The sequence below is a fragment of the Arachis ipaensis genome, chromosome B5 (assembly GCF_059453495.1).
Source record: "Arachis ipaensis isolate K30076 ecotype BB chromosome B5, ASM5945349v1, whole genome shotgun sequence".
Classification (NCBI taxonomy): Eukaryota; Viridiplantae; Streptophyta; class Magnoliopsida; order Fabales; family Fabaceae; genus Arachis; species Arachis ipaensis.
The window spans coordinates 110,256,150-110,272,530 of NC_142440.1; the positions used below are offsets into that span (position 1 = coordinate 110,256,150).

Below are 16,381 nucleotides of genomic sequence, written 5' to 3' on the forward strand. Positions count from 1 at the left end.
ATTTGGGGGCTTTGGAGGCCCATTTTTGAAGTCTTCTAGCTCATATTGAAGGGGAAATGAAGATATAACACATGATATCATTTAGTATAGTTTAAGAGTAGTAGTAGGAGTTTTTAGTTTAATTTTTCTCTAAGTTTTTCATCATCTCCATTAGGGTTTATATTAGGGTTTTACATTCAAGTTCCATTTCCATTTTTGATCTTGGATTTTGCAAGCTTTCATTGTAAGTATTCTCTTGTTATTACTCTTTATAGTTACATTGTCATTATTCTTTCTTCTAATTCAAGTTATAGTTTAATTTTGCCTCTCTCTTGTAATTTAATATTCCTGTTGATGAATTTAATGTTTGATGTTTATTACATGCTTTCTTGTGTTATCCTTGTTGATTGAGATCAATTGTTGCTTTTGGTTTTAAGCCTTTACTCATTTTCCTCATGTTTAAGCTTTTTGCCCATCAAGTGTTTGACAAAATGTCAAACATGGTTTTAGGCAAAATTTTTGGTTCTTGGCTTGGGTAAAGTAAGCAATTGGGTTCCTGGAGTTGGAATGTCCAATATTTAGTTTCAATTCTTGGGTTGTTAATTGTTCTTGTTCCCACTAACGCTAATTTGTTGCTAAGGTAATTAGCAAGCAAGTTAGGATTTGTGCGTTAAGGACACTTATGCTCATTTAACTTACTTTCCGATGTGAGGGTTGATCAAGTGAGACTAATCCATCATAATTGTCATAGTTTTGGTTCCAACAAGGAAAGGACCCTTAGCTAACTCCAAGCCAAGACTCTTTTTGATGCTTTCAATCTTTTATACCTTTATATGTTGATTTCTTTTATACTTTACTTGTTTATATTGCATAGTTGGTTCTTTAATTTCTTAATTTGTTCAGTCATTACAATTTTGCATGTTCTTTTATTGCTTCATATGTTCATTTCTTCATTCACAAACCATTGATCACTACAACCAGAATTGCACACTCATTGTTCAAAAGTGCTCCTAGGGAGATGACTCGAGAGTCTAATACTCATGGTTTTAATTTGGTTTTGCTTGTGACATATCTTGTGAATTTCCAATTTGATTCGAGGGGCCAATTCGTCGGGTTAGGACTATAGTTACAACATTAAATCCATTTCTTTGGATAACCGAATTCCTAACCCACATGTGAGTTGGTTACACACCCTTGCCACACATCAAATTTTGGCACCGTTGCCGGGGAGTTCACTTTATGTGCAATGAGTGCTACAATTTTTGGTTGTTATAAATATGTGAATATTGTGAATACTTGATTTTGGTTTACTACTTGGCTCTAATTGTAGATACCACATTCCTCTTTAGTTAACCTTAGTAGTCTTTGATTGTTGAGTTGGTTCTTGTTTACTTGTCTATTTTTGTTTTGTCCTTCATAATTGCATGATTTTATTGCCTCCTTAGTTGAATGACACGGTCGCTTCTAGAACCGAGCTTGGCTATCTTGGCACCGGCTAGCTTTTGTGAATAGTGAATCGGGTTCCCTTGAGGAGCACTCCCATTCACTATCACCAACCATCCGTGACCATCATTCTCCAATCAACAAGGAGACTCTATATTCATCTGTGGGGAGTGCTGAATTCTCTTTGAGTGACTTAGGTGACACTGACATGGCAGACCCACCTAGAAGAATCACCTTGAAGGAGGCCGGAGCTCCTGATCTTAACTTGCAACCACTTCAAATCTTGTATCCGGCCTTAGACCCAAATTTTGAGCTCAAGTCTGGCACGATAAACTTGCTCCCCAAGTACAATGGACTGCTGGAGAAAATCCCTTGAAGCATCTCAAGGATTTTCAAGTTTCTTGTGCAACCACAAGAAGAAATGAGGCCGATGAAGCTGCAGTGTTAGTCTTCGCCTTTCCTTTCTCTTTGGAGGAAAAAGTGAAGGAGTGGTTTTATACTCAGATGGGTGAAGTTAGATCCAACTGGAACTTGTTGCGTAAAGAGTTTTTGGAAAAGTTCTACCCTCTCCAGAAAATAGACAAGTTGCGAAGAGAGATTTCTTGCATTATGCAACGGGATGGGGAGACTTTGTACGAGTATTGGGAGAGATTTAAGAAGTTGCTGGAGGCTTGTCCTCACCATCGGATTGATGAGTTGGTTCTTATCAGTTATTTCTGTCAATGAATGCATCACCAAGACAAGCTTCTCCTAGATGCCGCGAGTGGAGGTTCATTGACCAAGAATAAGACCGCTGCGGAAGCATGGGAAAATATATCAGACTTGGCAGACTCCACTCAACACTCAAGGGTAAGGAGTCTACAACCGAAAGCTGTGAATGAAGTTTCTCCCTCCGGAGACGCTATTTTGACTAAGACCCTTGGTGAAATGACAATTTTGTTGCGACAACTCACCCAAGGGCAACAAATTCCTCAAGCTTTGATAAGTGCTCCACCTCAACCTCTGATGAGCGGATAATTTATACGCTTTTTGGCATTGTTTTTAGGTAGTTTTCAGTATGTTTTAATTACTTTTTTGTATATTTTTATTAATTTTTATTCAAAATTCATATTTCTAGACTTTACTATGAGTTTGTATGTTTTTCTGTAATTTCAGGTATTTTCTGGCTGAAATTGAGGGACCTGAGCAAAAATCTTATTCAGAGGTTGAAAAAGGACTGCAGATGCTGTTGGATTCTGACCTCCCTACACTCGAAGTGGATTGTCTAGAGATATAGAAGCCCAATTGGCACGCTCTCAATTGCGTTGGAAAGTAGACATTCTGCACTTTCCAGTAATATATAATAGTTTATACTTTACCCGAGATTTGATGGCCCAAACCGGCGTTCCAAGTCAGCATAAAAATTCTGGCGTCAAAATGCCAGAACTGACATAAAAGCTGGAGTTAAACGCCCAAACTGACACCAAAGCTGGCGTTTAACTCCAAGAAAAGTCTCTACATGTAAAAGCTTCAACACTCAGCCCAAGTACACACCAAGTGGGCTCGGAAATAGATTTCTGCATCATTTACTTATTTCTGTAAACCCTAGGTTACTAGTTCTCTATAAATAGGACCTTTTGCTATTGTATCTTTTCATCTTTTCATCTTTTCATCTTTAGTTCATCTTTAGATCATTTTGGAGTCTTGGTTATTCTGGTTCCCCCTCTGGGGCTGAAGCCAATGAACACCATTATCACTTATGTATTTTAAACGATGGAGTTTCTACACCCCATAGATTAAGGTGTGGAGCTCTGCTGTTCCTCATGAATTAATGCAAAGTACTATTGTTTTTCTATTCAACTCAAGCCTATTTCTTCTCTAAGATATTCATTCTCACACTAGAACATGATGAATGTGATGATTATGTGACGCTCATCACCATTCTCACCTATGAACGCGTGCATGACAACCACTTCCGTTCTACATGCAAACAAGCATGAATGTGTATCTCTTGGGTTTCTAATCTAAGATTAAAACCTTCGTGGACCATTTTCACTAAGAGGATGGATGGTAGCCATTGACAATGGTGATCCTCCAATATACAGCTTGCCATGGATAGGAGTATGAATGATTGAATGAAGGCAGTAGGAAAGCAGAGATTCAGAAGGAGCAAGGCATCTCCATACGCATCTGAAATTCCCACAAATGAATTACATAAGTATTTATATCTTATTTTATTTATATTTTAATTATCAAAATCTCATAACTATTTGAATCTGCCTGACTGAAATTTACAAGATGACCATAGCTTGCTTCAAGCCGACAATCTCCGTGGGATCGACCCTTACTCACGTAAGGTTTATTACTTGGACGACCCAGTGCACTTGCTGGTTAGTTGTGCGGAGTTGTGAAAAAGAATTGAGATTATGATCGTGCATACCAAGTTGTTGGCGCAATTGAGATCAGAATTTCGTGCACCAAGTTTTTGGCGCCGTTGCCGGGGATTGTTTGAGTTTGGACAACTGAAGGCTCATCTTGTTGCTCAGATTAGGTAATTTTATTTTATGTTTAAGCTTTTTACTTTTTATTTTCAAAAAATTTCAAAAAAATTTTTTTTTCTCTATTTTATTCTTCAAAGCTTTTAAGAATGAATTCTAGAGTTTCATGATGATCTGTTGAAGACTGGCTGGCTGTGAAGCCATGTCTAATCTTTTGGACCGAGGTTTCAACTTATCATCACAAGAGCTTGTTGATTTCTATCAATCTTGCTGTTGAATGTAATGATCTGCTAAAGCTTGGCTGGCCATTGGCCATGTCTAGTGTTTTGGACCGAAGCTTTCACTGAAAGCTTGGCTGGCTAGTAAGCCATGTCTAATTCCTGGACTGGAGTTTTAGACTAACATTGCATGATTCCTGGAATTCTCATTAAGAATTCTGAATTCCTTATTTTCTTTTTCCAATTAATTTTCGAAAAATACAAAAATTTTTTTATAAAATCATAAAAACCAAAAATTTTGTGTTTCTTGTTTGAGTCTAGTGTTAATTTTAAAGTTTGGTGTCCTGCATAATTTATTTAATTCCTTGCAGTTTTTCAAATGTATGAATTTTTTCTTCGTTAATGTTCAAGTTGTTCTTGATGATTTCCTTGCTCTGATCTTTAAATTCTCTTGTTTTGTGTGTTTTGTTGTTTTTCATATGCATTCTCAATTTGTTAGTGTCTCTAATATAAAAATTTCTAAGTTTGGTGTCTTGCATGCATTATTTATTTGATCTTAGTTTTCCATGATTAGTTGCATTTTGATTGTTTTTCATCATTAAAAATTCAAAAAATTTTCAAAATTATGTCTTTTCAAGTCAATAATACAGAGAATTGAAGATTCAGAACATGCAGCAGAGGAATTACAGAGAAAAAGCTGGGCGTTCAAAACGCCCAGTGAGGAAGGAAAACTGGCGTTTAAACGCCAGCCAAGGTACCTGGTGCGGCGTTAAACGCCCAAAAATCTAGTATTTTGGGCGTTAAACGCCAAAATGGATACCACTCTGGGCGTTTGACGCCAGGAGGGCACAGGAGGGAAGATTTTGTTTTTAATTCAAATCTGTTTTCAAATTTTCATAATTTTTCAAAATTAAATCTTTTTCAGATCATATCTTTTCAATCATATCTTTTCAAAATCAAATCCTTTCCATTTTTTTCTCTTACTATTTTCGAAAATCCTTGATAACAATTAGTGATTTGATTCAAAAATTTCTTCCTTGTTAAGAAAGGTTCAATATTTGAATTTTAGAATCATATCATTTCTTTTAAATTGTTTTTCAATCATATCCTTTCAATCATATCTTTTTAAAACCCTATCTTCTCAATCATATCTTCTCAACCACATCCTTTTCAAAATGATTTTCAATCATATCTTTTTTATTTCTAATCTCAAAATCTTTTTCAAAATCACTTAATTACTTTCTCAATTTTAATTTTCGAAAATCATCAACCAAATTTTCAAAATTTCTTTTAATTATTTCAAAATCTTTCTAAATTTAATTTCGAAAATTCTTTCCCCCTTCTCACATTCTTCTATTTAAGGGAATAACACTCCTCCTCAACGTGCAATTCAGACTCCCTCTCTCTATAAGTTCGAATTCTCTCCTCTCTACCTCTTTCTTATATTCTTCTTTTCCTCTGACACCTCAAGGAATCTCTATACTATGACATAGATGATTCCATACTTTCTTCTTCTCTCTTTCATATGAGCAGGAGTAAGGACAAAGGCATTCTTGTTGAAGCTGATCCTGAACCTGAAAGGACCTCGAAGAGAAAGCTAAGAGAAGCTAAAGCACAGCTCTCTGGAGAGGACCTAACAGAAATTTTCAAAGAAGAAGACATGGCAGCCGAAAATAACAGTATTGCCAATAATGCAAGGAAGGTGCTTGGTGACTTTACTGCACCTACTCCTAACTTCTATTGGAGAAGCATCTCTATCCCTGCCATTGGAGCAAACAACTTTGAGCTTAAGCCTCAATTAGTTTCTCTGATGCAATAGAATTGCAAGTTTCACGGACTTCCATTGGAATATCCTCATCAGTTTTTGGCTGAATTTTTGCAAATCTGTGACACTGTCAAGACCAACGGGATTGATCCCGAGATCTACAGGCTTATGCTTTTTCCCTTTGCTGTAAGAGACAGAGCTAGAATATGGTTGGATTCACAACCTAAGGAAAGCCTGAACTCTTGGGAAAAGCTGGTCAGTGCTTTTTTGGCCAAATTCTTTCCACCTCAAAAATTGAGTAAGCTTATAGTGGAAGTCCCAACCTTCAGACAGAAGGAAGGTAAATCCCTCTATGAAGCCTGGAAAAGATACAAGCAATCGATCAGAAGGTGTCCTTCTGACATGCTTTCAGAATGGAGCATCATAGGTATCTTCTATGATGGTCTGTCTGAACTGTCCAAGATGTCATTGGACAGCTCTACTGGAGGATCTTTTCATCTGAAGAAGATGCCTGCAGAAGTTCAGGAACTCATTGAAATGGTTGCAAATAACTAATTCATGTACACTTCTGAAAGGAATCCTGTGAATAATGGGACAAATCAGAAGAAAGGAGTTCTTGAGATTGATACTCTGAATGCCATATTGGCTCAGAACAAAATATTGACTCAGTAAGTCAATATGATTTCTCAGAGTCTGTCTGGAATGTAAGCAGCAACAGACAGTACCAAAGAAGCTTCATCTGAAGAAGAAGCTTATGATCCTGAGAACCCAGCAATGGAAGAGGTGAATTACATGGAAGAACCTTATGGAAACACCTATAATCCTTCATGGAGAAATCATCCAAATCTCTCATGGAAGGACCAACAGAGGCCTCAACAAGGCTTCAACAATAGCAATGGTGGAAGAAATAGGTTTAGCAATAGCAAGCCTTTTCCATCATCTTCTCAGCAACAGACAGAGAATTCTAAGCAGAGCCAATCTGACTTAGCAACCATAATCTCTGATCTAACTAAGACCACTCAAAGTTTCATGACTGAAACAAATCCTCTATTAGAAATTTGGAGGCACAACTGGGTCAGCTGAGTAAGAAAGTTACTGAACTCCCTCCTAGTACTCTCCCAAGCAATACAAAAGAGAACCCAAAGAGAGAATGCAAGGCCATAAAAACGTCCAACATGGCCGAATGCATAGAGGAGGGAAAGGCAGTGATTTCCACTGAGGAATACCTCAATGGACGTCCACTAGCCTCCAAGGAGTTCCCTAATGAGGAACCATGGGAATCTGAGGCTCATACAGAGACCATAGAGATTCCATTGAATTTACTTCTGCCATTCATAAGCTCTGATGAGTATTCTTCCTCTGAAGAGGATGAAGATGTTACTGAAGAGCAAGTTGCTAAGTACCTTGGAGCAATCATGAAGCTAAATGCCAAGTTATTTGGTAATGAGACTTGGGAGGATGAACCCCCCTTGCTCACCAAAGAACTAGATGACTTAACTAGGTAGAGATTACCTCAGAAGAGATAGAATCCTGGAAAGTTATCAATACCTTGTATCATAGGCACCATGACCTTTGAGAAGGCTCTGTGTGACCCCAGGTCAAGTATAAACTTCATGCCACTCTCTGTGATGGAGAAGCTAGGGATCCTTGAGGTACAAGCTGCAAGAATCTCACTAGAGATGGCAGACAATTCAAGGAAACAGGCTTATGGACTTGTAGAGGATGTCTTGGTAAAGGTTGAAGGCCACTACATCCCTGCTGATTTCATAATCCTAGACACTGGGAAGTCTATGGATGAATCCATCATCCTTGGCAGACCCTTCCTAGCCACAACAAAAGCTGTAATTGATGTTGACAGAGGAGAATTGGTCCTTCACGTGAATAAGGACTCCCTTGTGTTTAAAGCTCAAGGTTCTCCTTCTGTAACCATGGAGAGGAAGCATGAAAAGCTTCTCTCAACACAGAGTCAAACAAAACCCCCACATTCAAACTCTAAGTTTAGTGTTGAGAGGCCACAACCAAACTCTAAGTTTGGTGTTGAGAGGCCCCAACCCTGCTTTGAGTATCTGTGAGGCTCCATGAGATCCCACTGTCAAGCTATTGACATTAAAGAAGCGCTTGTTGGGAGGTAACCCAATTTTATTATATCTATTTATTTTCCATTGTTATTTTATATTTTCTGTAGGTTGATGATCATGTGAAGCCACAAAAACAACTGAAAAAGCAAAAACAGAATGAAAGACAGTATTAAAAATAGCACAACCTGGAGGAGAAGCTTACTGGCGTTTAAACGCCAGTAAGGGTAGCAGAATGGGCATTAAACGCCCAGTCTGGCACCATTCTGGGCGTTTAATGCCAAAAATGGGCACCAGACTGGCGTTTAACGCCAGAAAGGGGCACAAAGCTGGCGTTTAACGCTAGAAAAGGGAGAAAAGCTGGCGTTTAAATGCCAGAAAGGGGAGAAAAGCTGGCATTAAACGCCAGAAATGGGCAACAACCTGGCATTTAACGCCAGGATTGGCAATCAAGGGGGCATTTACATGCGAACATGGTGCAGGGATGGAAAATCCTTGACACCTCAAGATCTATGGACCCCACTGAATCCCCACCTACCTCATTTCTCTCTCTCTCTTCTTGATATTATTGTTTATGAATGTTAAAATTGTTGGCTCTTGAAAGAATATGAAAAAGGAGAAATGTTATTGATGATCTGAAAAATCATTAAATTGATTCTTGAAGCAAGAAAAAGCAGTGAAAAAGAAGAAGCTTGCAGAAAAAAATGGCGAAAAGAAAAAGAAAGAAAAAGAAAAAGCAAGCAGAAAAAGCCAGTAACCCTTTAAACCAAAAGGCAAGGGTAAAAAGGATCCAAGGCTTTGAGCATCAGTGGATAGGAGGGCCCAAAGGAATAAAATCCTGGCCTAAGTGGCTAAACTGAGCTGTCCCTAACCATGTGCTTGTGGCGTGAAGGTGTCAAGTGAAAAGCTTGAGACTGAGCAGTTAAAGTCGTGGTCCAAAGCAAAAAGATTGTGCTTAAGAGCTCTGGACACCTCTAATTGGGGACTCTAGCAAAGCTAAGTCACAATCTGAAAAGGTTCACCCAGTTATGTGAATGTGGCATTTATGTATCCGGTGGTAATACTGGAAAACAAAATGCTTAGGGTCATGGCGAAGACTCATAAAGTAACTGTGTTCAAGAATCAACAATACTGAACTAGGAGAATCAATAACACTATCTAAATTCTGAGTTCCTATAGATGCCAATCATTCTAAACTTCAAAGGATAAAGTGAGATGCCAAAATTGTTCAGAGGCAAAAAGCTACTAGTCCCGCTCATCTAATTGGAGCTAAGTTTCATTGATATTTTGGAATTTATAGTATATTCTCTTCTTTTTATCCTATTTGATTTTCAGTTGCTTGGGGACAAGCAACAATTTAAGTTTGGTGTTGTGATGAGCGGATAATTTATACGCTTTTTGGCATTGTTTTTAGGTAGTTTTCAGTATGTTTTAATTACTTTTTAGTATCTTTTTATTAGTTTTTATTCAAAATTCACATTTCTGGACTTTACTATGAGTTTGTGTATTTTCTATGATTTCAAGTATTTTTTGGCTGAAATTGAGGGACCTGAGCGAAAATCTAATTCAGAGGCTGAAAAAGGCTGCAGATGCTGTTGGATTCTGACCTCCCGGCACTCAAAGTGGATTTTCTGGAGCTACAGAAGTCCAATTGGCACGCTCAATTGCGTTGGAAAGTAGACATCCTGGACTTTCCGGCAATATATAATTATCCATACTTTGTCCGATATTTGATGGCCCAAACTGGTGTTCCAAGTCAGCATAAAAATTCTAGCGTCAAAACGCCAGAACTGGGTTGATAAACCACTATTTAATGGTTTATCTTGTACTGAAATTAAGTGTTTTTATCAAGTCTTCACCCACTTTTCATATAAATTTCAGGGTTTTACCATTCCTTCCTCATTTTATGAGAATTATGAAAACATGTTTCCTATAATTTATTAATATTAAAATTAATTATCCCTTATTACCATTCGATGCCGTGATTTGTGTGTTAAGTGTTTTCAGGTTTCATAGGGCAGGAATGGCTTAGAGGACAGAAAGGAAACATACAAAAATGGAAGGAAAACATAAAAATGGAGTTTTGAAGAGAAGGCAGCGACGCGAACGCATAGAAGACGTGGACGTGTGACTTGAGCAGAACGCATACGATGCGGACGCGTAACTGACGTGTACGCGTGACCAGAAAAAAACTCCAGATGACGCGAACGCGTGACCTACGCGCACGCGTGACAGTCACCACGTGCAGAAACTGCAGAAAATGCCCCCAGCAATTTCTGAAACCCTTTTTGGCCCAGATCCTAGTCTAGAAACACATACTAGAGGCTATAAAGTGGGAGAATACATCCATTCATAGAGAGATCTTCCATTATTCACTTTTCATAATTTAGATGTAGTTTTTAGAGAGAGAGAGATTCTCTCCTCTCTCTTAGGATTTAGGATTAGGATTCCTCTTAAAGGATTTAAGACTATTCCTTCTCAATTTCCAGGTTTAATGTTCTTTTTATTTATTTTCTCAAATTGGTTTATGAACTCTTATTGTTTAGATTGGTTTTATATTTAATATATTTTTAGGTATTTCAGATTTGACTTTGTTTTGCTTTATTTATATGGATACTTTTAATTTAATTTAGATATTTTCTTCCTTTTGACTTTGGTTAAGTAATTGGTAACACTTGAGTTGTCAAACTCAACAGTGGTTGAAATTGGCAGATTACTAATTGATCTAGATCGCTCTAAAGCTAGTCTTCCCACAGGGATTGACTAGGACTTGAGAATCAAGCTAATTAGTCCACTTGACTTAACTATGTGGGATTAAAACCCAATTCTCATCACATCTAATAAGGATAACTAGGATAAAAATTCCAAATTCTTATACTTTGCCAAGAGATTTTATTATTATTAATTTACTTTATTACTAATTTATTCTCCTTGTTCCCTATTTCAAAAACCCAAAAATATATCCTTTTTACATAACCAATAATAAATCATACCTCCCTGCAATTTCTTGAGAAGACGACCCGAGGTTTAAATACTTCGGTTATAAATTTTATTAGGTTTTGTTACTTGTGACAACCAAAATTTTGTAAGAAAGGAATTCTTGTCGGTCTAGAAGATATACTTAAAACGCGAATTTATTTGTGAAAATTCTAGATCGTGCGAGAGTTTTGCTCTTTCAAAATGGCGCCGTTGCCGAGGATATGCAAACGTGTGCCTTATTATTGGTTATTGTAAATATTTTTCTTTTACTTGTTTATTTGTTTTTGTTTTCCCTTTTTACTTCTATTAGCTACTATGAGTTCTCACCCCTCTCGCTTTGAGTTTGGTACTAAATTTGTTGAAAGGAGTGGAAGCTATAACGGGACTATGCATCACGGTCAAAGCAATCAAAAATGGATGGAGCCAAGAGGATCTGATCAACCCTTTAGGCAACAACACCTTCCAAGATATCATGGACAAGGACCATTCTACAATACATACCAAGCTGATAGATATGATGGACCCCTTGGTAGTTACCAACAAGCCCCACCCTGTGCTCATAGACCACCCTCTCAATATAGCTTTGAACCACTACACTCACAAGCTCTTTTTCACTATTCACCACCGTATGATCCTTATTCACCCCAATTCCAATCCAATTACTCCCAAGAACCACCACTTCCTTATGTACCATGTCCATATCCATCACCTCAAGAATCACAGGCTCGCCTCAAGGAAATAGTAGATCAATTTCACGCAACCCTTCATCAAGTGGAGCAAGAAATAAATCAATTATCTTCCAGACATTCGGGCACTCAAGGAATCCTCCTGACTTCATGTGGAGAATCTAATGAAGAACGTAGCATGAAGGAGACACTGGAAACTCTAGTGGACAGTAAGGAGCATGACTTTGTTCTGGAACAATTGGAGGAAGCCCAAATTATCCAAGAAGAAGAAGAGTTGATTGAAGACTTAGGAGACGCTGAACCTCCATGGGAATCCAGAATTGTGGAAAATTCCGTCAAGGACATTACAATTGATGCCAAGGAGGATAGTGCACGACCCCCAAAGCGGGTATTTTATGAAGAACAAGACGGAATAACCCAAGACGCAAGTTTCCTTGATGATGATAATCACAAGTCAAATTCTCTTAGAATGAACTTGCATCCGCAAGTGAATTCTTTGAGATAGAAGAATCTTCCCCAAGTGAATACGAAGATGATGCCGAGGTAGATTTTTCTCAACCTCCAACTTATGACTTGAGTGATATTGAGGAAGAAATCGAGGACTTCGATCGTCACATGGTTGAAATTGAAAAAGTTTGCAAGGAAGTGGAAGAATTTACAGAAGACCACAAGGGAGTAGAGCTTGCAAAACCACTAGAAACACCTACCCCAAAGCCATTACCACCCAATACGAAATTCAAGTGGGTGGATGCATTTTCCCACTTTATAGCCACTAGTATGTGTTTCTGGACTTGGATCTGGGCCAAAAAGGGTTTCAGAAATCGCTGGGGGCGTTTTCTGCAGTTTCTGCACGTGGCGTCTGTCACGTGTGCGCGTGGGTCACGCGTTCGCGTCATCTGGAGTTTTTCCTAGTCACGCGTACGCGTCAGTTACGCCTCCACGTCGTATGCGTTCTGCTCAAGTCACGCGTTCGCATCGTCCATGCATTCGCGTCGATTGTGTTTTGCGCCAGGCACGCGGCCGTGTCGTCCATGCGTTCGCGTCGCTGCCTTCTCTTCAAAACTCCATTTTTATGCTTTCCTTCCATTTTTGTATGTTTCCTTTCTGTCCTCTAAGCAATTCCGGCCCTATGAAACCTGAAAATACTTAACACACAAATCACGGTATCGAATGGTAATAAGGGATAATTAATTTTAATACTAATAAAGCATAGGAAACATGTTTTCATAAATCTCATAAAATGGCTGGAGTTAAACGCCCAAACTAGCACCAAATCTGGAGTTTAACTCCAAGAAAAGTCTCTACATGTGAAATCTTCAACGCTTAGTCCAAGCACATACCAAGTGGGTCCGGAAATGGATTTCTGCATCATTTACTTATTTCTGTAAATCCTAGGTTACTAGTTCTCTATAAATAGGGCCTTTTGCTATTGTATCTTTTCAGCTTTTCATCTTTTCATCTTTAGTTCATCTTTAGATCATTTTGGAGTCTTGGTTATTCTGGTTTCCCCTCTGGGGTTGAAGCCAATGAACACCATTATCACTTATGTATTTTCAATGATGGAGTTTCTACACCCCATAGATTAACGTGTGGAGCTCTGCTGTTCCTCATGAATTAATGCAAAGTACTATTGTTTTTCTATTCAACTCAAGCCTATTTCTTCTCTAAGATATTCATTCACACAAAAGAACATGATGAATGTGATGATTATGTGACGCTCATCACCATTCTCACCTATGAATGCGTGCCTGACAACCACTTCTGTTCTACATGCAAACAAGCTTGAATGTGTATCTCTTGGGTTTCTAATCTAAGATTAAAGCCTTCGTGGTATAGGCTAGAATTATTGGCGGCCATTCCTGAGATCCAGAAAGTCTAAACCTTGTCTGTGGTATTCCGAGTAGGATCTGGGAATGGATGACTGTGACGAGCTTCAAACTCGCGAGTGTTGGGCATAGTGACAAATGCAAAAGGATCAATGAATCCTATTCCAACATGATCGAGAACCGACAGATGATTAGCCACGCGGTGACAGCGCACTTGGACCATTTTCACTGAGAGGATGGACGGTAGCCATTGAAAACGGTGATCCTCCAACATACAGCTTGCCATGGAAAGGAGTATAAATGATTGAATGAAGGCAGTAGGAAAGCAGAGATTCAGAAGGAGCAAAGCATCTCCATACGCTTATCTAAAATTCCCACTAATGAATTACATAAGTATTTCTATCTTATTTTATTTATATTTTAATTATCAAAATCTCATAAGCATTTGAATCTGCCTGACTGAGATTTACAAGATGACCACAGCTTGCTTCAAGCCGACAATCTCCGTGGGATCGACCCTTACTCACGTAAGGTTTATTACTTGGACGACCCAGTGCACTTGCTGGTTAGTTGTGCTGAGTTGTGAAAAAGAATTGAGATTATGATCATGCGTACCAAGTTGTTGGTGCAATTGAGATCACAATTTCGTGCACCAACCTCCAAGGATCGAAGGACCACCAGGGGTATGTGGTGTTTGTGCGTGTAACACTCATTACACCGATGAGTGTCCTCAGCTCCAAGAGGACACTACATTGGCGGTAGCTAACTCTTACCCACAAAAACCAAATTACAACCAAGGATCCTACCAACATGGAGGAAATCAAAATCAAGGGTGGAGGGATAACTCAAACCAAAGGTGGAACCAAGCTCCTCAAGCTCATCCTAACCAAAACGCCCAAGTCTACTACTATAACCAACCCCAAGGTCAACCACAATACCAACAACCATACCAACAACCCCCACAATCTCAACCTCAAGGTAAGTACCAACACCCACATAGTAGGCCTAGCCCTCCTCAAGTTAACCAAGCCCTTCCCTCTAACCCACCTCACATGAATGACACAATTCACACCTTCATGCAAGAACAACGAGAGTTCCACAAGAAACAAGAAGCATATATGGCTACAATAGCCGATGCCCTTTCTCGTCTAACAGTCCCTCCTCAAATCGCACAAAACATCCAACAAGCTTCAAACTCAAGTAGTTTGCCCTCCCAACCTCAACCTAACCCTAAGGGTAGCATCAATGCCATTACCCTTAGGAGCGGCACTAAATTGGATAAGAATGTTGCTATACCTACAAAGTTGAGTGAGGAGAGAAACAATGAAGATGTGGGAGATGAAGTGGAGGTGATGAGGGATGAAGATGAAGGTGTTGATAAAAATAAGGAAGAACCACCCAAGGTCAAGGAGCCAAAGAGAAAGACTTTGCTTGAAGAGCCTTTGCCCATTCCATTCCCAACTTTAGCCAAGAAGGCCAAGAAACAAGAAGAGCTTAACCCTACTATGGTGGAAGTTTTCAAGAAGGTTGAAGTCACTGTCCCCCTCTTCCAAGCAATTCAACAAGTGCTAAGATATGCCAAGTTCCTTAAAGATATTTGCACTCACAAAGAAAAGCTTGGCAACCTCAACACAAGGCCGGTAGATGATTCAATCTCCTCTTTACTTCTTGAAAAATGCAATGATACCGGCCCATGTTTGGTCACTTGCTTGATTGGCAGAATTAAATTCATAGACTATATGTGTGATCTAGGGGCGTGCGTGAGCATTATGCCACTCCCCGTTTATGAAAGATTGAATTTATCACCCCTATAGAGGTCCAGAGCAAGGTTTGTGCTAGCCGATAAGATTATTGTGTCCGTTGTTGGGATTGCCGAAAATGTCTTAGTCAATATTCAAGGATTGCTCTTTCCAGTTGATTTTTACATTTTGGAGACACCTCCTATTGACTCAAACAAGCCATCATCCATACTCGTTGGAAGGACATTCTTAAAGACAGCCCGTTTCAAGCTAGATGCACATTCGGGAGTCTATTCTTTTGAGGCGGATGGCAAGTTACTCAAGTTAACCTTGGAGGAGTCCAACAAGCCCGTTCTTGAAGCGTATTCTATTTTTGGGTGCGACGTAGTTGAAGAGCAAGTCATTGAGGATGGCAAGGAGCAAAAAGAAGAGGATGTTGCTAAGGAATCAAGTTCAAAGGATCATACTAACCCAAAAATGCCAAGGAGTTGGAGATCTTCCTCCTTGGTGAAGTTCCCAAGTGACCAATGAAGCCATGCAAGTCCAACTTAGGACTCTAAACTAAAGTGCTTGGTGGGAGACACCCCACCATGGTGACATTATTCCAACTCTATCTCTTGTTTATAGTCTTTTGCCTTTTGTGATATAATGGTTAGTTTAGGTTTGATTTGATGAATTTTGAGTTGTTCAAGTTATATTGCTTGTGGACAGTGAATTTGTGCTTATTTGAATGGTATGGGGTTGGTATGTTGTTATGCTAAGGGTAGGAACCTTAGTTTTGAAGAAAATTTTTTTTTTCTGAAACAGGGCATCTGTGCGTCCGCACCCACCTGTGCGTCTGCACAACCCTAAATTTTTTGCCATCTGTGCAGACGCACCAGCCTGTGCGTCCACACGCGCTTTGATTTTCCCTCTGGTCGCAGCGCCAGCACAGTCTGTGCGTGCGTGCTGCCAATTTTCCTTGCCCTGAGCGAGCGCTCATCTGCGTGCGTCCGCACGCACTCCCTTTCGTGCTTCACCTATTTGGCCGGACAGAAGTGTGCATCCGCACGCCAATTATAAACCCTCTGGTGGCAGCGAGGGAATAGCTTGTGCGTGGGCACAACCTCCCCCATTTCCATCATCTGTGCGTGCGCACGGACATGTGTTTGCGCGTACACGAGCTTTTGTTCCCAAAAAAAAAAACTCTCTCTG

At 39.3% G+C, this 16,381-nt stretch overlaps 1 protein-coding gene and 1 non-coding gene across 2 annotated transcripts; one reads left to right on the forward strand and one right to left on the reverse strand.

Annotated features, from left to right (window-relative positions):
* Positions 1–2,004: 2,004 nt before the first annotated feature.
* On the reverse strand, positions 2,005–2,111 carry LOC148565352 (small nucleolar RNA R71). Its single transcript, XR_015884388.1, has one exon. It is a non-coding gene; the product is annotated as a small nucleolar RNA R71 (small nucleolar RNA).
* A 12,389-nt stretch (positions 2,112–14,500) lies between these two features.
* On the forward strand, positions 14,501–15,718 carry LOC107640807 (uncharacterized). The gene is made up of 2 exons (XM_016344304.1): positions 14,501–15,148; positions 15,263–15,718. Exons 1-2 carry the CDS (start codon positions 14,501–14,503, stop codon positions 15,716–15,718), a joined length of 1,104 nt encoding a protein of 367 aa, XP_016199790.1.
* The last annotated feature ends 663 nt before the right edge of the window (positions 15,719–16,381 follow it).

Coding starts and splice junctions, on each gene's coding strand:
- LOC107640807 (XM_016344304.1), top strand. CDS start 14,501: ATGAATGACACAATTCACACCTTCATGCAAGAACAACGAGAGTTCCAC. Junction 15,149..15,262: donor ATGATACCGGCCCATGTTTG/GTCACTTGCTTG, acceptor TCACCCCTATAG/AGGTCCAGAGCAAGGTTTGT.